Source organism: Taeniopygia guttata, chromosome 30 (genome assembly GCF_048771995.1).
Source record: "Taeniopygia guttata chromosome 30, bTaeGut7.mat, whole genome shotgun sequence".
In the NCBI taxonomy this organism is placed as follows: Eukaryota; Metazoa; Chordata; class Aves; order Passeriformes; family Estrildidae; genus Taeniopygia; species Taeniopygia guttata.
This window is the reverse complement of record NC_133055.1, coordinates 9,032,880-9,056,872: the sequence shown is the minus strand read 5'-3', so window position 1 is coordinate 9,056,872 and position 23,993 is coordinate 9,032,880. Positions and strand designations below refer to the sequence as shown.

At 49.7% G+C, this 23,993-nt stretch overlaps 2 protein-coding genes across 2 annotated transcripts in view; one reads left to right on the top strand and one right to left on the bottom strand.

The window, feature by feature from the left end:
* LOC140680877 (uncharacterized) overlaps positions 1–23,993 on the bottom strand; it is a 359,672-nt gene that overhangs the window by 251,791 nt on the left and 83,888 nt on the right. The window contains exons 4-5 of the mRNA XM_072919762.1: positions 14,476–14,673; positions 14,281–14,307 (exon numbers count right to left, since the gene is read on the bottom strand). Of these exons, the coding sequence (XP_072775863.1) occupies positions 14,281–14,307; positions 14,476–14,673 (225 nt within the window). The remainder of the gene's footprint in view (positions 1–14,280; positions 14,308–14,475; positions 14,674–23,993) is intronic.
* LOC116807593 (olfactory receptor 14J1-like) lies at positions 11,532–12,296 on the top strand. The gene has a single exon (XM_041713189.2). The coding sequence runs from the start codon at positions 11,532–11,534 to the stop codon at positions 12,294–12,296; it is 765 nt and encodes a 254-aa protein (XP_041569123.2).

Here is a 23,993-nt window from a genome sequence, read left to right as displayed (position 1 = left end):
CTGTTTGTACTTCTGGAACAACAAAGATTTCCTCTAGGCCATGGAGAGTGTCATCTATAACTAAAATGTCAAAAAAAAACCCTTTTGGGCCATGCTTGCCTGTGGGAACACGATAAACATCCTTATTATTAAAGTGAATGGACAAAGCAGTTACCAACTGGTGCCGTGTTCCCATCTGTATCACTCTGTGGGTTGGATCCTCTCCAGGTGGCCTGGGATCTCCTGGGATGATGCATGGTTGGGTCTGGATGGCTTTTGATTTGTTGTCTTTGCACGGGACCTGGCCGCGCTCCACTGGGAGTTTCCCAAACACTGCTGGTAGCGCTGCTGGTTCTGGGGTCTTTGGTAGGTGTTTTGGGGGTTTTGGGTAGGTGACCTGTCCGGACAGTCCTTTATAAAATGTGCAAATTCCCCACAGTGATAGCAGCAGGCCTGGTCTTTGGAAGTTACTGCTGCAACTGCACCAGAAACTCCTTCTGCAATGCCCTTAGCAACTGCTTGGGCCGCTGTGTTTTCAGAGGACAAATGACGTGTACAGCTTTCCACCATTTGCTCTCTGGTGGGTTCTGTATCCAAGGGTAGGGCCTCAGAATTGTTTTACATTGTTCATTTGCATGTGATAAGGCAAGCTGGCACAACAGTTCTTTTCTTGCCTCTTGTGCTCTCTATCTGGTTTTCCAGAGCATTTTTAATTCTGTCTACAAACTTGATAAAACTTTCATCTACTCCTTGTTTAATACTAGAGAAATGTTGGGTAGGGGTAGAGTCATCTGGGGTAAGGAGCAAGGAGGTTTTTGCTGCAATAGCCAAGTCTTGTAGTGCTGCCTTAAGTAAGGTGTTAGCTTGGTCACAGGGTTTCTGTAAATCCCTTTCTCCAGCCAGCTGTTGGACTGTAAAATCTGGCCTATTTCCATCTTGTGCATAGATGTCTGATAAAGTTTTAAATTGTTTTTTCCAGTGCCTTTCCCACAGCATATATTCTGCTGGGGAAAGAAGGCAGTGGGCGATGTTTTTAAGGTCATGAGGTACCAAAATATGTGCTGAAAAGAGCTTCCAGGAATTTCTGAAAATAAATTGAACTTCTACCCTATTCTTTGGCTATATTTCATAGTTGCACCAGTTCTTTATTTGTGTTAGGTTCACACGTTGTTTTAGTGGTGGCCCCACCTCTTTTCCCCTTTATATAAATTGCTGGGAAGGCAGAAATTCTCTGAGCCAGTTCCCAATCCCCTGCCCGAGTCGCTTCCATTTTGATTAGAGCCCATGGATCAATGTCCTCTGTGTCACTATCAGACTCACTGTGCTCAGAGGAGGAGTGAGAGCGAGCAGGAGGTGCACTACGCTTTGTTGGGCGTGTTGGAGCGAGGGTTGGCAGGGGTGTGGGGGGCTGGACAGAGTGTGAGGGGGCAGCTGGCTGGGCTTGGCTAGAGGGAGGCAGCAGTGGAGCGGCAATGGCAGCGCCACTGTGGCACAGCCTGCGCAGGGCTGAGGTGCGTGGGGAAGTGGGGTGCCCCCGTGGGGGTCTCGGAGGTGCCGCTCGGGGGGCGCTGAGGGTGGGTGGGTGGGTGCAGCGCTTGGGGATGAGGGCAAGGGAGGAGCGGGGCAGAGGAGGCGGTGGGGCTGGGGGAGCTGCTGCCATCACGGCGGGGCTGCGGCGGGCAGGCAGGCAGGGATGGGAGCGGGCTGGGGAGAGCCGCAGCGGGGCTGGGAGGCACGGCTGCAGGGCTGGGGGAGTCACGGTGGCTGCGCGGAGGTTTTGGGGTGAGGCAGGGCGTTCCCGATGGAAACCGACACAGTTACAGCCCAACACTGAGCGGGGCACGGGGCGCGCAGCGCGCCGCGTGTTGCGGGACCGGGGAGCGGAATCCGCGCTCGCCGCGTCCGAGGGGGAGCGAGGGATGGGTGGGCTCCACGGACCCCGCGGGTGGGTGGGGTGGTACAATGTCTGTGTTCCCCGTCCCAGGGACTGAGAGAGCAATGTTATCTGGCAAATTAGCATTTGAAGGGACAGTGTCTGTTGAGAAAGATAAGGGTGGAATTTCCTCAGCAGAAGGAAGCTGCAGAGAATTTGTCTTTTCGACTGCTTTAGTAGTTGAGTGAAATAGAGGTAGAAACTGTTACAGAAACGTCTTCCTTAGTTTGGAGAGCGTATATTCTTGTCCCTACTGTGTCCCAAAAAGAATCTAAACCGATAGCGTGTGTGTTAGTATCTGGAAACGGGGAAATAATCTATTTATCAATTTTTTCAAGTTGGTTTTTGAAAGATTGCCTTTAGAGAAAGAAAAGCTGTTAGCAGATAGGATTTCTAGGATTTGTAAGTCTCTCTCATTCTGGGATCATTTTAATTTACTAGATTTTGATCCCATTTCAGTATCGTTCCCTTCCCCCCCCCTCCCCCCCCAGCAGTAAAAGGAAAAAAAAAAAAAAGAAAAAAGAAAAAAGAAAAAAAAAACCTAAAAAGGGACCCAAGATAAAAGCGCGCAAAAAGGCTGTTTTAAACCTACACTTCTTCAGCCAAATGTGGGTCAAGGAACTGCTGGGTGAGTGGTCTGCCGTCCAACTCCTGAAGATTTCATCCCAGATGGCGATATGGAGGTTCATCAGATGCCTCTTCAGATAACTTGTTCTGTAATAGAGAAGTTACCTTCAAGGGGCCATCGCCGCCCGAGGCAGTGACAATTCATGAGGAATGCTGCTCTCAGGGGTGCCAGGATGCCAGTGCTCCCTTCGGGTGGCCACATAATGCAACCTGGGGTCCCAGGGGTCCATCCAACCTGGGCTGCCATAGGTGTCCCGGATAGCGCTGGGCTGATGGGCTCAGCCTGTCCAGGTCCCTCAGGCAGCCTCCCAGGCGCGGGCAAACTTAGCGAGCAGCTCTGGAGTGATTTCAGCTCTTTGGTGAATTCAGCTCTTAGTGATTTCAGGTCTTTGCTCGCTAATTGCCTCGGCAGACACAGGGATGAGAGAGAGAGAAGGCTGTATGTGGTTCCACAGCCGTGTCTTTATTGGCAGCTCCTGTCAAAGGGACAGTGACAGCTCTTCTGCCAAACTGGGCAGAAATGGGTACAGGAGTGTTGGAAATTGTCCACTTGCCAGGGTCAGGGCGAATGTGAGCCATGGTCTTACAGAGAAATAACAAGGGTCCAAATGCAGAAGAGGGGCTTCTTTGGTCCAGTCATCATGACTCAGATTTCTTATCTTAGGTAACTGATCCCCAGTGAGGCCTTACAGGGCCTCTGACTGCTACAGATACAGAAAAACCAGATTGGTTAATTGAAATCCAAACACCATCACCATTGACCAATTAAGAAATTGCCCTTTGGTAAACAAATCTCCATAACACATTCCACATGTGCACAACAACAGGTGCAGCAAGTGAAGATAAGAATTGTTTCTCATTCTTTTCTCTGAGCTTTCTGACAGCTTCCCAGGAAAATCCTGGGAGATCTCTCTCTCTGCTCAGAGGATATGTGATTACCACAGGTCAGTTGTGACAATGCAGGTCCAAGGACACCACGGTGACACTACGGAACCTCATGGAACCAAGGGGCCATTGTGACACTGTGCTGCCTCATGGAATCAAGGAGACCATTGTGAACTCGGTGACCCCAAGGAACCAAGGGTCCATGGTGACCTTGTGCAGCCGCAGTGTCACAGAGGAGCCGCTGTGACACAGCGAGGGCACACGGAGCCCAGGGGCCATTGTGACACATCAGGGCTCTGTGGAACCACGAAGCCATTGTGACACTGCAAGGCCTCATGGAAGCACGGGGCCATTGTGACACTGCAGAAGCAAAGGGAACATTGTGACACTCCAGGGCCTCATGGAGCCAAGGAGACCATTGTGACACTGTGGGGTCCCATGGAACCAAGGGAACATGGAACAGGTCTGGCTGGCTGGGCCTCCTGGGGACCACCTGACAGGTCCAGCTGACCTTGGCATGTTGAGGGCTGCTTCTCATCTGCCCCTGAAGCACTGGGGCTCTGGGCTTTCCTTCCCATGGGAGAGAACTGTCCTTCTCCTCCAGGGGCCTATGGCCAAAAGTGGGATTCCTCCTCCAAATTTCCTTATATTGCAAAAGACTCTTCCCAGATGAAATCTGCCAGGAGAAACAGGTCTGGCTGCCTTTGCCAACCAGGGGCCACCTCTCATCTGCTTTTCAAACACTGGGACCATGTGCTTTTTTTCTTGTGTGAAAAACCACCTATGCAGCTATGCACCCATGGCCACAATGCAGCATCTGCCTCTAGAATTCCCTATATCCAAGGATAGCTCCCAGACAGAAGCTGCCAGGACTGACAAGTCTGGCTGTCCTTGGCTTCCTGAGAGCTGGCACTCATGTGCCTCTGAAACATGGGGCTCTGAGCTTTCCTTCCTAAGCAAAAGAACTCCTATTCCTGTCCGGGTGCTCATGGCCAAAAGTGAGATTCCACCTCCGAAATGCCCTTTGTCCAAGGACAGCCCCCAGACGAAAGGTGCCAGGGTCTCACTGGCTTGGCCTAAGGGTGGCCACCTCTCATCTTCTTCCAGAACAGCTGGACTTTGCACTTCTCATTCTTATAGAAAAAAACCATCCATCCTGACTAGGTACCTATGGCCAAAACTGGGTTTCCACCTCCAAAACACTGTACAGCCAAGGATTGCTCTGAAGTGAAATCAGTCATGACAGACAGGTCTGGCTGCCCTTGGCCTCCTGGGGGCTGCCTCTCACCTGCCTTGAAACACTGGGGCTTGATGCTTTCCTTCCTATGGAAAAGAATTGTCTTTCTTCTCAAGGGGTCCGTGGTCAAAATTGAGATTACTCCTCCTAAATTCCATATGTCCAAGGATTCCTCCATGACAAAAACTGCCAGGACAAACAGCTCTGGTTGGCTGAGCCTCCCAGGAGCCACCTCTCTCCTCTTCTGCTTTTGAAACACTTCGGCTCAGTGCTTTCCTTCCTATGGAAAAGAACTGTCTTTCTTATCTATAGATAAATGGCCGAAATTGGTGTTCCACCTTCAAAATTCCTTATATCCAAGGGTTCCTTTCAGACAAAAGTTACCAGGACACAGAGGTCTGGCCTAGACCTCTGATGGCAGCCTTTCATCTGCCCCTCAAGCACCGGTGTTCTGTGCATTGTATGGAAAAGAATTGGGCTTCTCCTCCGGGTGTCCACATTTGAAATTGGGATTCCACCTCTAGAATCCTGTATATCCAAGGGTTACTCCCAGCCAAAATCTGCCAGCACCATCAAGTCTGGCTGGCCTTGGCCTCTGGTGGCTGCCCCTGCCACACTGGGGCTCGGTTCTTTCCTTCCCATGGAGATCCCTGTGACACTGTGGGACCTCATGGAACCAAGGGGATCATTCTGGCACCACTGGAGCCCATGGAACCAAGGGGCCATGGTGACACCGCGGGGCTCCATGGACCCAGAGACCATTATGACTCTGTGGGGCCTGATGGAACCATGGAGACCATTCCGACCCTTCAGGGCCTGGTGTCACCAAGGGGGCATTGTGACACCTCAGGGCCTCCTGGAAGCAAGGGACCATTGGGACACTGTGGGGCCCCATGGAACTGAGGGAACATGGAACAGGTCTGGGTGGCTTGGCCTGCCAGGGCCACCTGGCAGGTCTGGCTGATATTAGAATGCCAAGGGCTGCTTCTCATCAGCTCCTGAAGCACAGGGGATCCGTGCTTTCCTTTCTATGGAAAAGAACTTTTCCTCTCTTCAGATGCTCATTGCCAAAACTGGAATTCTCCCAAAAAAATTCCTATATGCAAAGGTATCTCTCAGAAGAAAATCTGGCTGCTCTGGTTGGCCTCTGGTGGTCACGTCTCATCCCTCCAGGAAACATTGGCACTCTCTTCCTTCATTCCCGTGGAAAAGAACCGGCTTTCATGTCCAGGGCCCATGGCCAAAATTAGAGTTTGGCCTCTAAATTTCCATATATCCAAGGATTGCTCCCAGACAAAAGTAGCTGGGACAGACAGGTTAGGCTGGTCCTGTCCCCTTTTGATTTTCTTAGACTCTGAGCTGAATGTTTTCATTTAAAAACACCTTGGAGAGAGCCCAGAGATCTCTCAATGTGGGATTTTGAGGCCTCGGGCACATGGCCACTACATATGCACAAAGGAGCTCTGTGCTATGTGCTGCTGTGGTGGTTTTGCATCACAGAAGTGACGTCCTGAGAGAAGCTGCTAGCAGTTTCCTCTGTGTCTGACAAAAAACCAATCAGTAATTAGGTTTGAGAATTGACAGTCTGTTAAACCGCTAAGCAAACTGCAGACGCCTCTGTGCAGACACAAGTTGAAGATGAGAAAGCCTGGCTGGGTCTCTCTCCCCTCTGGCCCCAAAGAGGTGCCAAGGCTGGCCCAGCCCCGTCTCGGCCGTGGGGCCGGGCGGCTCCTGCCGTGGGGCCGGGCCCCTTCCCAGGGAGCCGCCAGGCCCCATCGGCTGCCGGGCAGGGCAGGGGAGGCCGCGGGGCCGAGGCCGGGCCGTGGCTGCGGGTGCTGACATCTGGCCGCTGCCGAGCCCTGCCCCGCCGCCAGCCCGGGCCCAGCCGGGATCCGCCGGGCCCCAGGAGCAGCCCCGGGCCGGGCCGGCTCGGCCAAGGCTCTGCCGCCCTTGGGCTTCGCCCGCAGCCAGCGGGCAGGGGAGGAGAAGCCATCGGCCCCGGCCGTGCTGCTGCCGGGCTCTGGCCTGGCTGCTGAGATCCTGGCCCTGCCCCAGCGCGGCCCAGCCTGACACAGCCCCAGCGCAGCCGCTGCAGAAACCTCCATGGGAAAACAGCTCCGGCCGCAAGGACCGAGCCCGGCCGGGCTCACGGAACCATCTGCAGCCCCGGGCAGATATTGACTCTGCCAGTGCTGCCATCCTCCCTCCAGTGAGAGAAAAGGACACAGGGCAGGCACACAGAGCAGCAACATGAAGACACCAAGGTCAGTGAAGAGGAAGTTGAGTCCCAGATGGGAGGGATGAGGAGATGCCCCCTTGATCTTGGGGCTGAAATCCTCTGCTAAAGCTATGGAGAAGGATGTCATTGATACATCAGACTCTCTTTTTCCCTATTAGGCATTGAAAAGTATGGGGAAATGACTTGTTTCAATAAAGGCCTCCATGCTAAAGTAAGCAAATCTTGAAGTACCTGTGATCCCATGAGAAGTTTGAAAAGAAAGACTGATGAGACCCTGTGCCCTCAGGGAGAGAAGAAGACCTCTGTTCCCGGAGATGAAGATGATTTCAGAAATAGATGAAGAGAACCTTTGCTTTTAAACAGCCCATCTTTAAACTAATACCCCATAAGTTAACATGGGCTATAAATACAGTTTTGGGAATAGCTGTGAAAATATGGGAGGGATTTGACAGTTATAGATTTTTCTGGGCAGCTGCTATTTGTGGAAATAAAAAGCCATGAGATAACTGTATTCTTGTGGAGAAGTCTCCATAACATTATCAAGAGGAACTTCCCTCCCGAAGTGAACTGACAGAAAATGTTAGCTTTGGTGTCTTTACATTGTCAGGTTGTATGGAGAGGGGAAGTGTTTTGAAAGTTTTGTTCTGATTCTTATTACTCTTTCATTTAGTTACTGTTAATAAACTTTTCTTTAAAAGTTTAAACTTTTCTTTTGAAGTTCTGAACCTACTTTGACTTGCTCCTAATCTTATCTCAGAGCAGGAAATGAGTAAGCATATTCTAGTGAGTGCACTGGTAATTAGCCAGCACTGAACCCACCATGCTAATTGATGCATTGGCCAAGAAATCTCAAAGTGGCAAACCAAAACAACTAAAGAAATCTTGCTGATGAAATGCATTAGAGCAGAGGGAAATCAAGGCAGAGCCATGGTTTGTCAGGACTTGTTTGATCCTAATGAGCCCCGTGGTGCATTTGGAGCTGAGCCCTGGAACCCCAGGGCCTGAGAGGAGAATGCACAAACTTTTCCAGGAGTCAAAGTCAGAAGAAAACCACAAAGTGTCTCAAAGCATTAATGGGACCCACTCCTCATGGACTCCTTGGAGGAGAGAACTGAAGGCGAGGATTGAACAAAAATTTCTCAGAGACTCAAAATAGCAGAAACTCCCAGTGTGGAAAGGAAAATCCAAAGTACCTTAAAAACGTTGAGTATCTCAAAGTATTAACGAGCCCCACTGAGTGCTAGTACAAAGCTCTCCAGGGACTCGTTAAAGCAGATAATTTTGGCCATGATTGCATGAACCTCTCACAGAGTCTGTATCAAAGCAGAAACACCAAGTACCTTAAAATAACTGAAGTACCTTGAAGCATTAATGAGCCCCGCTGAGTGTTGTTACTGACAAAGTCTCTCCAGGGACTAATTAAAGCAGATAATTGGAGGCCAGGATTGCACAAACCTCTCAGAGACTCCAAGGCAAAAGCAAAGCCCAAAGTCCTTTGAAAAACCTGCAGTCCCTGGGAGCATGAAGGAGCCCCCAGGGCCATTCCTGGCCAAGGCTCCCCAGTGACTCCTTCCAGCAGATCCTTGAGGCCACTGGGATGTGGGCTAGGGGGGGGATGCTGAGGGCAGGACCAGGGGGTGACAGTGCCCAGCCTGGCTGGGCTGTGCCAGGAGGCCCCAGGGCCTCAGGACAAGGTGTCTCCTCACAGCCCTTGGTGGCACAGACCCTGCTGTGCCCCAGGGCACCAAGACTTGGCTTCTCTTTGTCCCCACCTGTCATCAGTGCCTCCAGTTCTCTGCTCTGCCTGGGGCCTGGGGACACTTTCTCAGTCGTGTAGCTCAGTGGGACCCATTAAAAGTCCAAGAAACTTTGGAGTTGGATTCTGACTTGGAGTTCTGGAGAGGTTTCTGCAGCTCCCTCTTAGGGCCTGATGTTCAGGGCCTGAGCACAAAGCCCCAGAGGGTCATTAAAGTCCTTGTGCTGTGTCTGTGCTGCTGAGCTGGGCCGGGCTCCTGGCACAGAGGGTGATCCTGGTAACCAAGCAGAGCTTCAAAAGCACATTTCTCTTGCTGAGCAGCTCTTCTCCCAGCCCAGCAGGGCTGGGGCACTGCCTGCAGCCAGCCCGGGCACAGCACAGAGGCACAGAGAGCTTCAATCAGTCAGGGCTGGGAAGGGGCTGAGAAGTGCCTGGGGCAGAATCACTGCCAGCCCTTGGCACAGGAACCTCTGGCTGCAGGACAATGCAGCTGCAGCTCCTGCAGTGATCTCCTAAAGCTGGAACATCCCAATGCCCACAGCCCCTGTGAGTGCATTCTCTGCTCATCTCCTGTGCAGAGCAGCCAGGGGTGCCCAGGGCTGTCCTGCAGAGCAGGGTCCTGCAGCCCAGGGCGCTGTGCTGGGCCAGGACTCTGCTGCCTGCCAGGGACAGCTCTCAGCCGGCCCTGGAGCTGCTCCCAGCGCTGGCCAGGAGCTGTGGGGGGAAGGAGCCACCCTGAGCAGGGCAGGTGCTGCTGCTGAGAGGGGCTGGGTGGGGCAGGGCTGCTCCCAGCTCCAGACCAGCCTGGGCACAGCTCCGGAGGGCACTTCCCAAAGAAGGTAAGCCTGGGATTGCTTTATAGATCAGGAGCCTTCCTGAGGGTGTTTTCAATTTCCTGCTTGGAGAAGCATGGGAAATTTGGGGTGATGACGAAAACTATTTTGCCTTTTATGCATTTTTCAGATATTCGTAGCTCTATAAATTACTATTATATAGTTACAAAACTATAATACTTACTTAACTCTATTAAACTACTATTATGTTCTTATATAACTGTAATCCTTAACTGACTCTAGTATGTTTCCTACCTAGCTCTTAGATTTTAGAACAATAAGCTGACTGTCTAAATACATTCCTGAAATATTGTATAGTCTTATTATCAGGAAGAGTGCCTACAAGAAGAATATTTTGGTTTTTCACAACAATGTAAGCAGTCATAAATAAAACTGGGGCAAAGAAGCCCTTGGACCTACTCCAATGGGTTGAGCCAGGGGTGTGTAACTGGGGCAACTGAATCTCCTACTGGATATTCCTGTTAAATATCCTAATTAATCAACCTTATTACCTTGTTGAAATCAGGGGCTGGGTGTGCCCCATTCCTGCGGGGCCACCTAGAAGTTTCCAATAAAGGTCTGTTTTTTACTTTCCTGTTCTAACACTGTTGCAAGGGTTTTTTTTTTTTTTTTTCTCTTTTGATTATAGACAACATTGGGATGAGAGAAGCAGAACAGGAATTGTAATCCCAGAATCACAGAACATTCTGAGTTGAAAGGGCCACATGGGATCATCAAAGGAATGTTTGAACATTTACAGAGACTCCAGAACTGTGACTTTGGGTGGTCAGTCTCTCTGCTGGGAGCCTCCCAAAGGGCCTTCAGCCACTCCTCAGCCCTGGACAGCAGCAGCATCACCTCTGCAGGGCCCAGCAGGGCTCTCCTGAGCTGCCCTTGCCCAGGTGCACACAGAGCCTGCCCCAGCCAGGGCCCTGCACACAGGCAGGTTTCTGTAGGGCCGGGCCGAGGGCACACAGGGTGGGATGGGCTCTGTGAGCGCTGGCAGGGACAAGGCACCTCTCAGGAGGGAATGTCCAGGCCCAGGGAGATGCTCAGGATAGCAGAGGGGACTGACCAGAGCAGTGCTGGGGCAGGAGGGCACTGTTGGTGTGTGGGAGGTGCCGGGCACAGCTGGGCACAGGAACACTGTTCTGAGTGCCCGGTTGTCTCTGCCCTCTCAGGCACAGCACCACAACATCTTCTCTTGTTTCTGCACTCCCCTGATATTGTCACTGTTATCTGGGGCTCCCAGGGAGGCTCTGGCATTTGCTACAGGTCAGTCAGGCACTGCCCTTGGCATTCCTGCCAGGCTGGGGTGTCCATGGGAATGGGGTGTCCAAGCTTCCCTGGGACCTCTGGGGCTGTGGGCAAAGAAATCCATGGGAAAGCGGAATGAGCTGAGCCCCTCCCTGAGATCCCCCCATGGGCACAGCCAGGGATCTCCTCACTGTGCCCTTCCCAGCTCTGAGCTGCCCTCCTGGGTGGAGATCTGTGCCAGAGCCTCTGGGGGCTCCCTGAATGTCCCATGTGGAATTGCAGAGATGCCACAGCTGAGGAAATGCTGCTGGGTTGGCCAAAGGAGCTGTGAATGTCCTTGGCACAAGGGGGTGCTGAGACCTTGCCCAGGGATTTTTGGAGAGGGTGAGACATTCAGGGATCCCTCTGCTCTGGGCAAGGTCTGTTTTATCTCAGGGTGAGCCAGAAGTGTGATTGTGCTCTGATTGCAGACAAAGGTTTTCCCAAAGCAGGCAAAAGCATGGAGGAGTCCAAGCAGGACAGGTTGCAGAGAATGGCCCAGGTTTGGCTCCGAGCAGCCTCTCCTGACTTGTCCCTGTCCTTTTTCCATGACCAGGTGCCCATGTGCAGCCACAGCAAATGCCCAACAGCAGCTCCATCAGCCACTTCCTCCTGCTGGCACTGGCAGACACGCGGCAGCTGCAGCTCCTGCACTTCTGCCTCTTCCTGGGATCTCCCTGGCTGCCCTCCTGGGCAACGGCCTCATCATCAGCGCCGTAGCCTGCGGCCACCACCTGCACACGCCCATGTTCTTCTTCCTGCTCCACCTGGCCCTCAGCGACCTGGGCTCCATCTGCACCACTGTCCCCAAAGCCATGCACAATTCCCTCTGGGACACCAGGGACATCTCCTACACAGGATGTGCTGCACAGCTTTTTTTCTTTCTGCTCTTCATCTCAGCAGAGTATTCCCTCCTGACCATCATGTGCTACGACCGCTACGTGTCCATCTGCAAACCCCTGCACTACGGGACCCTCCTGGGCAGCAGAGCTTGTGCCCACATGGCAGCAGCTGCCTGGGGCAGTGCCTTTCTCAATGCTCTGCTGCACACAGCCAATACATTTTCCCTGCCCCTGTGCCATGGCAATGCCCTGGGCCAGTTCTTCTGTGAAATCCCACAGATCCTCAAGCTCTCCTGCTCCAAATCCCACCTCAGGGAACAATGGTTTCTTGCTGTTAGTGTCTGTTTGGCATTTGGTTGTTTTGTGTTCATTGTTTTCTCCTATGTGCAGATCTTCAGGGCTGTGCTGAGGATCCCCTCTGAGCAGGGACGGCACAAAGCCTTTTCCACCTGCCTCCCTCACCTGGCTGTGGTCTCCCTGTTTGTCAGCACTGGTGCATTTACCTACCTGAAGCCCCCCTCGATGTCCTCCCCATCCCTGGATCTGGCCCTGTCAGTTCTGTACTCGGTGGTGCCTCCAGCCCTGAACCCCCTCATCTACAGCCTGAGGAACCAGGAGCTCAAGGCTGCAGTGTGGACACTGATGACTGGATGCTTTCAAGGACATTAAACTGCTGGCCAATTTCTGCAAATCACTTGTAATAAAAGTCATCTTTGATACTTATTGTTGGTTTAATTTTGGAGGTTCTTTTTCTTTCTTTTACATTGTAATGTTTTCCACATTAGAAAGAAATGTCATTGCGCCATTTATCCTTTTGTTTCTCTTCACCTTCCCTGTGCCCACAGATTGTGTCAATGAAGGGCTGCACTCTCGGTGGCTTTCAAGGAACTAAAGGATTTCCCAGCAGACTTTTCTCCAGAGATGCCCTTTTGCTGCCTTCTCTGGAGCTGCAGCAGCAATGTCTGTGTGCAGAGCTGGGGCAGATCAGTGCTGGCACAGCAGCTCTGCTCCTGCTGGCCACACCATTCCTGATCCAGGCCAGGAGCCATTGGCCTTCTTGGCCACCTGGGCACACTGCTGGCTCATGTCCAGCCTGCTGTCCATCAGTCCCTGCAGGTCCCTTTCTGCCTGGCTGCTGTCCAGCCACTCTGTCCCCAGCCTGTAGCGCTGCAGGGGTTGTTGTGGCCAAAGTGCAGGACCCGGCACTTGGACTTGTTAAACCTCACCTTGTTGGGTTTGGGCCCTGGATCCAGCCTGTCCAGTCCCTGTGCAGAGTCCTCCTACCCTCCAGCAGATCAACATTCCCAGCCAGTTTGGTGTCACCATGGTTCCATGAGGCCCCAGAGTGTCCCAATGGTCTCCATGACTCCATGAGGCCTCCCAGTGTCACAATATCCCTTTGGTTCCATGGGACCCCTTGGTGTCACACAGTCCCTTGGATCCTTGGGCCCTGCAGTGTCACAATGTCACCGTGGTCCCCAAGGCCCTGCAGTGTCACAGTGGATCCTTGGTTCCATGAGGCCTGGCAGGGCAGCAATGCTCTCCTTGGTCCCACAGTGTCACAGTGGCCTCTTGGTCCCCAGGGACACTGTCAGTCTGTGGTGGTGGCGGCACAACTTTCCCTGGGAGTGTTTTGTGCTAACGGGCAGAGCCACGGGAGCCCAGCACACACACACACACACGGAGCAGCTCGGCAGTGAGGACACGGGAGGGCCCAGGCATGGAGCTCCAACGAGGGTTTATTAGGGTCTGACGCACCAAGGCAATGGACTCTGGCACTGCTCTGAGCTCAGGCCCGTGGCAACCACCCCTGGCCATGGGGCTCCATGGAGCTGCTCTCAGGAAACCCCCCAAGAGCTGGGGAGTGCCCCAAAACTGCCTCAGGAATGTGAGACACCCCAGCATCTCCTCATGAATGTAGACTATTCAAACACTCACTCAGTAATGGGCTCCCCATATCTTAATCATCCCCAAACTTTGGCTGTCTCATTCCAGACCCCACCCCACCTCCCAAATGCCAACCTCTACCCATGCGACCCCTCCTGGACATCAAGACCCCTTCCCAAGCTGTACTTCCCCCATTTCACACCTCCCAATCCCCATCCCACCCATCCCGCCCCACCCAATTCTCATCTCACCCTCCTGATTTGCATCCCACTTTGCCCAATCCACTTCCAACCCAATTTCACCCTAAGAGGCAGTGGAATTGAGTAATTTTGGGGTGGGATTCAGCAGTTTTTAGTGGCACTGAGTGGATTTGAGCAGAAAGATCAGTCCCTCTCATCTTTTAGAGTGCCAAGAAATAAAGACAACTAAACCAAACATCCCCCAACCCCCCCATATACTCCCAGATATCTCCTGGAACCCAAGATTCCTCAAAACACAAGTAAAATGTGAGGCTTTAGATGCTTTTGATGAATTTGTTGATTTTAACCCCAATTTTCTGTGTTTTGGAGGGAGGAAGATAAAAGATCATAAGAGGCAAAATAAAAAAACAGCAGCCACTTCCCTCTGTGTATCACAGGGCATGTGGGTCACCAGGGCTCTGACCAGGGTGGGTCCTCTGATGGGGATGGAGCTGGAGCAGCGCACGAAGCTCTTCCTGCAGGCGGGGTTCTCGCAGGGCTTCCCTTACCGGTGCCTCCGCTGGTGCCGGGTAAAGAATGAGCGGTCTGAGAAGCTCTTCCCACACCGGGGACACTCGTAGGGCCTCTCCCCGGTGTGGATGCGCCGGTGGGTGATGAGGGTGGAGTTGTGCTTGAAGCCCATCCTGCAGTAGGGGCAGCGGAAGGGCCTCTCCTGTCTGTGAATCCGCTGATGGACAAGGAGATGGGAGCTGGTGTGAAACCTCTTCCCACACTCAGGACACTCGTAGGGCCTCTCCCCGGTGTGGATCCTCTGGTGGACAATCAGGTCGGACCTGTGGCTGAAGCTGTTCCCACACTCCCCACACTCGTAAGGCCGTTCCCCAGTGTGGATCCTCTGGTGGCAGATCAGGTTGAAATTCTTCCTGAAGCTCTTCCCACACTCCGAGCACTCGTAGGGCCTCTCCCTGTCATGAGGCTGCTCCTGGACCACCAGCTCTGATCCCTGGCTGAAACTCTGCCCACCTTCCTGGCACAGGGTGGGTCTCTCCTCCTCAGATCCCCGTGATCTGCGTTTGCAGCCCCTCCTCCTGTGGGATCTCTGGGGCTTTTCCTCCCCATTTGATTCCTCTGCCATGGAGCCATTCAAAACGACCTCTTCCACTATGTTCTGCTGCAGGGATTTGTCCTCCCTGCTCTCCATCCTCAGCTCCTGCTCTGGGGTAGGAAGGACAAGGAGAGGATGGGATTTGCCTCCGTGCCACAGGGAAGGACAAGGAGATCCCCCCAGTGCGTCCCCGGCAGGAGGGCACCGGCAGTGGGGCTGTCCTGCAGCCGGGGGCTGTGCTGGGCTGGGAGATGGAGCAGGAGAGAGGGGGAAAGGGGCACTGACTTCCTCCTCACCTGCCTCAGTGTCCTGGGCCATCTTCCTCGCAGCCTCCTCCTCCATCCAGCCAAAGTTTGGGAGTGGGAACTCCTGGTGTGGGGAAAAACAAGGTGTGAACACCTTGGGTTGGGGATTCCTCCTGCCCAAATCCATTTCCAGAAGTCTCCTGGTGTCCATAAATACCTCCAAAAATCACGACTTAATAAAAAAAAAAAAAAAAAAAAAGCCACCGTGAGTGTCCCATTTCCAGTCTCATCCCTCTGGGGTTCTGGTGTCCCCCGTCTCAGGGCTGCTGGGGATCCTCGAGGGTCCTGGGGATCCCCCTTCTCCAGGGTCCTGCTTAGGGATGCTGGGGGGTTTTGCAGTACAAGGGTCCCCCTCTCCAGCCTCCCCCCGGTCCAGGCATTTGGGGGTCCCCCCTGTCCCCACCACCCTGTCCTGGTTTAGGGCAAATTTGGGAGAAAACACCCAAGGGGTGAAAGCAAATTCAAGTTGTCTCTCGTCCAACCAGTTCAGGAAAAGATTTCCTTGGAGAAAAGTAGAAAAAACCTGTTTATTTAACAGGCAAAGCATTCACCAGCACAAAACATGAACAATATTAAACAATAAAACCTGTTGTTGCTCCAAAAGAGATGACAAACTCAGAAAGTCCCTCCGTGGGCTGCAGCTCGGCTCACTCAGTCTCTGATCAGTCCCTCCATGGCCCAGGACCAGCCCGGTGGGCCACAGGTGTGAGCTGCCGGTGCTCTTCTGGTGTTCAGTCCAGAGCAGGTTTAAACAGCTCCAAAGAAAAAGCAAAACCACAGCCCAGGGAACTTCTCTGCCTCAGCGAGCTAAAAACTAACTAAAAGCAAAGGAGAGCTCTGTCCTGCTGTCTGTTGGCAGACAACTGATACCTCAGGTTTAAGTTTTTCTGTTCTGTTTTGGTGTGCAGCTTCTAGCTTTATATTAAGTGTTCCTGGGATCTTTTCACAGGGTGGTGAAGACAAAACAATCCTGTTCTAGCTGGAGAGTCAAGGACAATCTCTTCAAACTTCAGGCCCAAAGCACAAACAACAGGAAAAGCATAGGGCAGGCAAGAAAGGAGGATGAAAGTTCAGAATTTGAAGCTATTAACTGGGCTGTTAAATCCTGTATGAAAATGGATTAACACTTATAAAAATGTGAGAACTCATGGCCAAGCCCTCTTTTGCTTCCATCTCGGAGCCATCCGGGCAGAGCCCCGACCCTGGCTCAGGTACTGCCGGGGTGTGGCCTTTGAAGGCACTTCAATAAATATCCACTTTATTCCTCTTGGCTCCGTCTGGCCTCTGTCCCAGCTCCTTAAGGCATCTCAGCAGCCCAGGAGCCGGAATGTGGAGGGGTGAGTGCAGCTCCTGAAAACAAACTGCGCGCTTCTTCCTCCCCCTCTTCGCTCTCAGAACCAGCCCTGAAGGTGCAGAACTCATTTCGGGGCCAAATGGACCAATGGGGGTACGAGCATCGTGAGGTCACCCCAGGACAGGCCCTGCCAGGCTCAGGGGTCCCGTCCCCGCATCATCTCCGGCTGCCGGGGGTCCCCCAGCTCCGGTATCGCCCCTTCCCCTCTGCCGCCCCGGGGGTCCCACGTTCCGCAGCCCCGGCTCTCACGGGGATCCCCAAAACCAATGTCCCGCCCTGTCAGCACCGGGCCAGCCCCGCGTGGTCCCCCGGGACCCTCCGAGGGGCGATCACAGCTCCTCTCCCCCCGAAAAAGCTCCTCTTGGGGAGCCCGGAGGGATCCAGGGCTCGGCATCTGCCGGCTCCGAGCGCTCTCCAGAAAAATCCTCCCGGAGACCCCTCGATAGAGCCGGGGCGAGCTCGGCCTCCCCCTGCCCTGCGGCTCGGGGCTGGGGCGATGCTGGCGGGGCAGGGGGTGCTGCAGCAGGATCCTACAGTGACATTTCACTGCCAGCCTTCATAACTTCATCCCTGTGTTGTTGCAGCTCATGGATTGGGAATGAAATCAGGGCAGGGCCCTGGATCAAGGGAAACACTGAGAGAGAAACAGAGCAGGCAAAGAGGGGCCGGAGAGAAAGGAGGACACAAACACAATCAGCTGAGAAGGTGGCACTGTGAAAACAGAACTGCAATGAACTAAAAATTAATGCGACAGAAAGAAATAATTTTGTAATTTCCTATCAAAACACATTTTCCTCCGTTTCTCACCAACCTTGTCCTGGTGTCATTCAGCAGGGCTGTCAGAAAGTTCATCATTCTGAGTGGATGTTCCAGGCTGCAGCCACAAGGAAACAGGGAATGGGGATTTTCCTGCTCCTGGGGAGTGAAACACTGATGAAAAATTAAACCCTACAATTTTAATAAAGATTTGTAGAGAATGGGTATGCTTATTTATAACGCTGTGGACGCATGTCCATTAAAGGGCAGTAAGTCCTGACATACGTCCACAGCGCTATAAATAAACATACCCATTCCCTACAAATCTTTATTAAAATTGTAGGGTTTGATTTTCATCTGTGTTTCATTATGGCGAGCCAGGCAGGAGATTTTCTGTCCTCGCAGGGGCAGGGGGTAGAACAGACCTCCTTGGCACACCCGGGGAATTTCCCTGGAGGGGCTCCGCTCTGCCTCGCTTGCCACCTGCGGAGACAGCCAAGGAGCGCTGGTGTGCGATAAAGGGACGGACTGAGAGGGCCCTGGGGTGCCAGAGCAGCACTGCTGGGCAGTCCCTCAGAGCCGGCAGGGCCCGGCCTCGCTCCTGGGCCTGAGTGCCCGCGGGGAAGGGAAACAAGCGGAGAAACGGGGCTGAGGACGTGCACTGTGTTTAAAGGCGGTGATTTGTGTGCATTTGAACAGTGGCTAGACGAATTGGGGGGGTTCCTCTGCCCCAGTGGTTCGGACTTGGATTCCTGGAATTTTACTGTGCGCTGTTATGCTGTGCTGTGTTGAGAAAAGGGGACACTTTAAGAGATACCACCAGTGAGTTTCCCAGTGAGTTTGTGTGATTCTTCCCCCACATTATAGTATTTTAATTCTCGAGATTATATAGTTGCATTTATAGAGATTTTAAGATTTTTTTTGCAACAAGTGTAGCATTTTACGCAGAAGAGCTGCACTATAATGATTTATGTTTAACTGTAGCAAAACAAATCAAAGGAATTCCAAGAATTCCTCCCTCACAACAACTTAAGCCCTGACTCTCCTTGAATTTGAGATAAGGACAGGGTTCTGTGTTTGTGAGCATATCAGAGTTTTTGCTGTAACAGGCACAGCCTTTTGCAGGGCAACGAAATAAGTGTCAGTAGAAACAATGCTTTAATTAGATTGTGCGAGAAGAGAACTAGAAAAGAGTGAGATTTTGTAAAAGAGGGGTTAAATAAAGGAAAAATGCCAAAGTGATAAACGGAATAGCCTGCAGGCAATTCCTGGGAGGTTTTGGTGCATTAAGAGGCTGGCACCTTGTATGAGTACTATTACAATGCAGAGTTTGTGAGAAGGGCTAGTATTGCTGTTCCATGCCCCAAGTGTAAATTGAAGGCTCCTAATCAAGCCAATTCAGAACCTGAGATCTTAAAGCTTATGTGTAAATGATCGCATCTCATACCTTCGACCTGGAAAGTCTGTGTGTGAGAAAAACTGAAAAAAGACCATGAGGCTTGGGTAGAAACAAAATAGTATAAGCAATAAAAACTAACCAAAGCAAAGAGATTCCCAGAAAGCCTCCAATAAGGGCAGCTCAGAAAACTAAAGGATTTATAACACCTTATTGCAACCAATGCTGTTTTAAGACAGGAAAGCAAATAAGGTGAGGTCTTGTATGCTAATATGTTTTTTCACCTCCAAGAATCACCCAAAATGTCAGAGTCACTGGGTTCAGAGTTCCTTCTGACCCACTGGTGTTAGCTCTTAAAAAAAAAAAAAACCCAAAAAACAGAGCAAAGAGAAAGCAAATCAAATGTGTTGCTCAGCATGCAGTGTAAGACCTGTGCAGGTGAGGGCTGCGAGGGGCCGGGACCCACCCCCGCTGGGATTCGGGCAGCTCTGGGCGAAATTCCCGAATTTTTGTGCGCAATTCCGGCGGGTATGGTCGAAATTTTCGTTTGTAAACTAGGATTTTCTTTCTCCTGCAATCTGTGGTTTTGCAATCTTTGCAAGGCTGCAGCTTGTGGTCTTTTAAACCTTTAAGAACCTTTTTGTACAAGCACAACTTATTCATGTATATTTTACATAATCACGAATAATTCCATAACATATAACATTAGGGCTGCAGAGATCCCTCTGCAGGTTCATGGGTGTGAAAAACACCAATCACATGGTTTTTAAAATTTTAAAATTTGATAATAATAAAATGGTTATAAAAATAATAGAGTAATAAAGTTTAGAGTTAGGGCAATTACAAGACAATAAAAAGCAAAGAATTACGGACATCCAGATGCTCTTGGACACTAAGTCAGGGAAAGCATGACTTGTGAACAAAGGAATCACCCTTAAACCAATACACTTCTTGCATATTCATACATCCTTCATGGTTATGCATACATTCTATTCTAAACAAGAAACTCTTTCTGTTGTATGTCAGCTGTTTCCTTTAATCCTCTGGCGTCCTGGAGTCTGAGCAAGGCCTGAAGAAATTAACTTCTTCTGATAAGAAGCCATAAATTCATCTCCTTTGGAAGATTGAGGTGTTCCTCGAAGCGAGTATCTCATTCCTAAAAAGAAAACTTCCCCCACGTACATAGTCTCTATTTTAATATTATGTTGTAACCTAAAACTACACTTAACACAATATGTAAGAGAATTAATACAGCATAAACTTTCTAATATGACACATATAATATTCATTGTTACATTTGCAAAAAGCCAGTCATAAATATGCATTTGTCACAATCCCTCCTCTTATTCTTTATAAATCATTTGGCTTGAGCAATATTTCTTACCCTCTTGCATTCTTTGGACTCTGTTGGTAATCAAATAAAACATGGGATTAAACAAAGAAGAAATATCAAAACACTTGTAACACATAAAAGGAAGAATCCTAATTTCTTCCACCATCCCATTCTCAATACATTACCCCACCTGTTAGTTTTTAACATTATTTTCCCTTTGGTTGTTTTTGGATTGATACCAGGGTCATAATTTTTTTTCTGATATCCTTTGTTTTTTCCAGGATGGCACCCTCATTGCCATCTATTTTCAACAATCTGTACACCCCATTCTTTAGCCAATAAATAGCGTAAAGCCAACCTATTTTAATACACTGCAGTTATAGTTTGGCTTTGCTGACTCAGTATTAATTCCAGTGCCTGAGCAGCTTTGTTTGTTATCTCCTCTATAACACCTTGGAGTCCTATAATGCGATGCAGTATATAATTTGGGGTTAATACAGAGCTAGATTGCTGTGCTGGTTTCACCTTTTTGTTTACTAATTGCCTTTTTACCGAATCTTGGACTATATCTCTAAGATCAAATGTAAAACAAATCCATCTCTCTCCTTTTGGACATTCCATGCCCCAAGTATTACTACTTTTTCCTAAGTTCCTTGTAATCCAATATTTTTCCCCATGTTGCCTGCAGGTACTCAGTTTGGGTGGGTCTGTGGCTGTTGACATGGGTGTGTGTAACAAAAAGGAACTTTGGTTCCTTTCCGTGTAATACTTTCTGTAGCATTTGGGACACGATCTTGCTGGTATCTCAGAAGGGAAAAGACAACAAATGAGAGACAGAAACAGGAATGACAGAGGTCTGGCATGGCTTATACCCCCACCTCCCCTGCCTGTGGGGTTGCTTCCCACAGCAGGTACGTCTGATCTTCTCGGTGGTGAGTACAGTGCTCAGTCCAGGCTTGCCCTCTGTTTCCCTTGTCACTCCTTTTTACTCATTGTTTTAGGCAAGTCCTTTTCGACACTCCTTAACTGTGGTTTCCCACCGTTCCTCAGGTATCTCTCACTCAACAGGCACTAATAATCCATCCACAAAACAAAGTTATTACTTCAGTGATTTTGGGTTCTATCTCTATAGGGAATTGATTCAGTACTCGATACCTCTTGCAACAAGAACATAGATTTTGTGAGCTACAACACCAATTATTCCCATAATTTGAACATTCACTTGTAACCCAGCTAGCGTGTCCAGTATTGGGATGAATCACATAAAATATACAGTATAGTACTGATGGCAATTTCCCTTCTTCCCTGTACAAGGCACAGGCTGAGGCCAGGCTATAAGAACTCTTTGACTGAAACACTCCCGACCCTCCTGTTTGAAGTGGCAGTGTTCCTCTGCCAAGGAGGTGTCGGAGGCCTCTCAGGGTTTATTCAGGCAGGGCTTAGAACCAGTGATGAAAGCTTTGCCTTATTTCTCAGTGAGGTGTTGTTCTTTGTACCTGCCTTGGATCATTTGGGTCTTCCCAAACCATTACCACCCAGTCCTGGTTGGAAGTCAATTTGGTATCACCCGGTTTAGATGTGATAGTCCATTCCTCAAGTTTCCTCACAAGTCCTTTGGTTTTGCTGGCATGAATTCACCCTCTTTCCGTGGTTTGGATTGCTGCTTTAATGGTACCTGGAAAGGATTTCTTAATAGCACAGTGTTAAAAGAAAAACAATAGTGCATGAACTTTTACCATTAGTTTTCTTTAAAACTTTCTGAGTTTAACTAAACTCTTTTTCTACAGCCACTTCTTCTTCTTGTATCCAGCTGTGTTAATAGCTGCAGAGACCAATTCTTCTTCCTGTGAGCTATAATTAGTTAAATAAAAAAGACCAGGCCAATTTTAACATGAGATGTATCACATCTCTTGCCTTTTACTTTTTGGGTAACATTTAACTGTTTTAGTCTTACAGACTTTAAGTCTTCAGAACAAAAGCCTTCTCTTCTTAACAACAGCAATCAGAAAGAAAAAAGAAATCTTGCTTAAGACAATAAACCACTTTGTGAGAGTCCTATCTCTGCCTTGATCTTATCTCTTCTGGTGGTCCTGTCCACAGCCTTGGGTTTAACTCTGTCCTTCCCCACTTCCCCCCCTCCTTGTTGTCACTCTGCCTAGCAGGAATGGGGGAGAACTTACAGATAGCTGTGGCTGAGGGGACCTTGGGGGTGTATTTCGCTCTCCCCTTCGCTCTCTTTCTCTCTCTCTCTCCCTTTCTCTCTCTTTCTCTTTCTTTTTCTCTCTTCACATTTCAGCAGCCACATTCCAATATCAGTCCACTTTCTAACATTAATCCTACCTCCTGGAGAGGTGAGTCTGCCAATCACCTCTCCCCCCTTTTTCAACTTCCTTACAAAGTAAATTACTTTTGTTATGCGTGTTCTGCAGGCCTGTAATTCACGGCACCCTCCACCAAGGCTACCAGCCACTCACAGCTGACAGTGCAAAAATAAAGACTTGGTTTGCTATCACAATTTTTCCATTCACAAGCTTGAAAAGGTTGCAGGAACAAAGTAAACAACAACTTACTTCCAAAGTGACCCTGCCTGCACCAAAACAAATTTAAGGCAATGCTAGTTAGTGTAATGCAATTTGAAACGAAGCCAAGGTTTGATTTGGGAAGGGCATCTGAGGACACAGAGCATGAGTTTTACAAATCTGTATTTTGAAGAGGAAATGGACAAAATATGAATAGAGTTGAGGGCAGGGGGAGGACAGCAAGTGAGGAATTTTTCTCTGCAATACTCTCTTTTCGACTGCCAGGAAACACTCTAACACTCTCTCCAAGGAGATAAAGAAAAGCTCATAAAACCCAATCTACATTACATATACTACCATTCATCTACATTTACTCACTTTTATTTTTCACTAACTCTCACATACAACAAGAAGATACTTTTTGCTTTCAAACAGTCTACATTACTTATCTACACCCTGAGTGCTGTTGGAATGTTAATCCCTCAACCCAGCAGGTTTGAATCCTGGATGCTCTTGGGCGCTCTTATCCCTCAATCCGGCACTCCACGGGGGTTCCTCTTCTTCCTAAGATCCAGTCCCAGCTCTTTACTGGCCGTTTTTCACATGAAAAAGACGAAAAGCAGCATGAGAGACTACAGCAATCACTTGGCAAGTCTGGGATACCCAGCAGCTTCTGTCACACACATTCATTCCCCCCTTATCCGCCCCATCCCAACAAATACTCACCTATCCTTTGTCCTTGGGTCTTGGTTCTTCGTGTACACTTTAGTCTTGGGGCTAATTACTGTGGTTTTAGGGAATGCTTTCCCTTTTCTTTGTTTTATTGTCTCCTTTTGCCCATAGATCATAACCTGTGTCTGTGGTCACACACCAGGGGAACAGAGCGAGGCTGCCTAAATAGGGCAGGACCCTCTTCCTCACCCTGACTCTCCAAGGCCCCGGCAGAGAGGTGTTAAAAACCATCCTTTGCTACCATAATTGTGAAAAACGCCAATCACTTGGCTGTTAAATTTTTAATAATAAGAACATGGTTATTAAAATAGTAATACAATTAGAGTAATAAAAATTTAGAGTTAGGACAATTACAAGACAATAAAAAGCAAAGAATTAAGGATGTCCAGATGCTCTGGGGCACTTAAGCCACAACAAGCATACCTTGTGAACAAAGGAATCACCCCTAAAACTACACTATTGCATATTCATATATCCTTCATGGTTATGCATACATTCTATTTAAAACAAGAAACTCTGTCTGTTATATGCCAACTATTTCCTTTAATTCCCATGGCCTCTTCGAGTCTGAGCAAGGCCTGAAGAAATTAGATTCTTCTGACAAGAAAACCATAAATTCCTCTTCTTTGGAAGATTTAGGTGTTCTGTGATGGTTATGTCAAAGCGAGTATGTCATTCCTTAAAAGAAAACCCAGATACATAGTTTCTATTTTAACTACTAAAGCTTCAATTTAACTACACAACTACATTTACAGTACTATTAAAATGTTAATACAGCA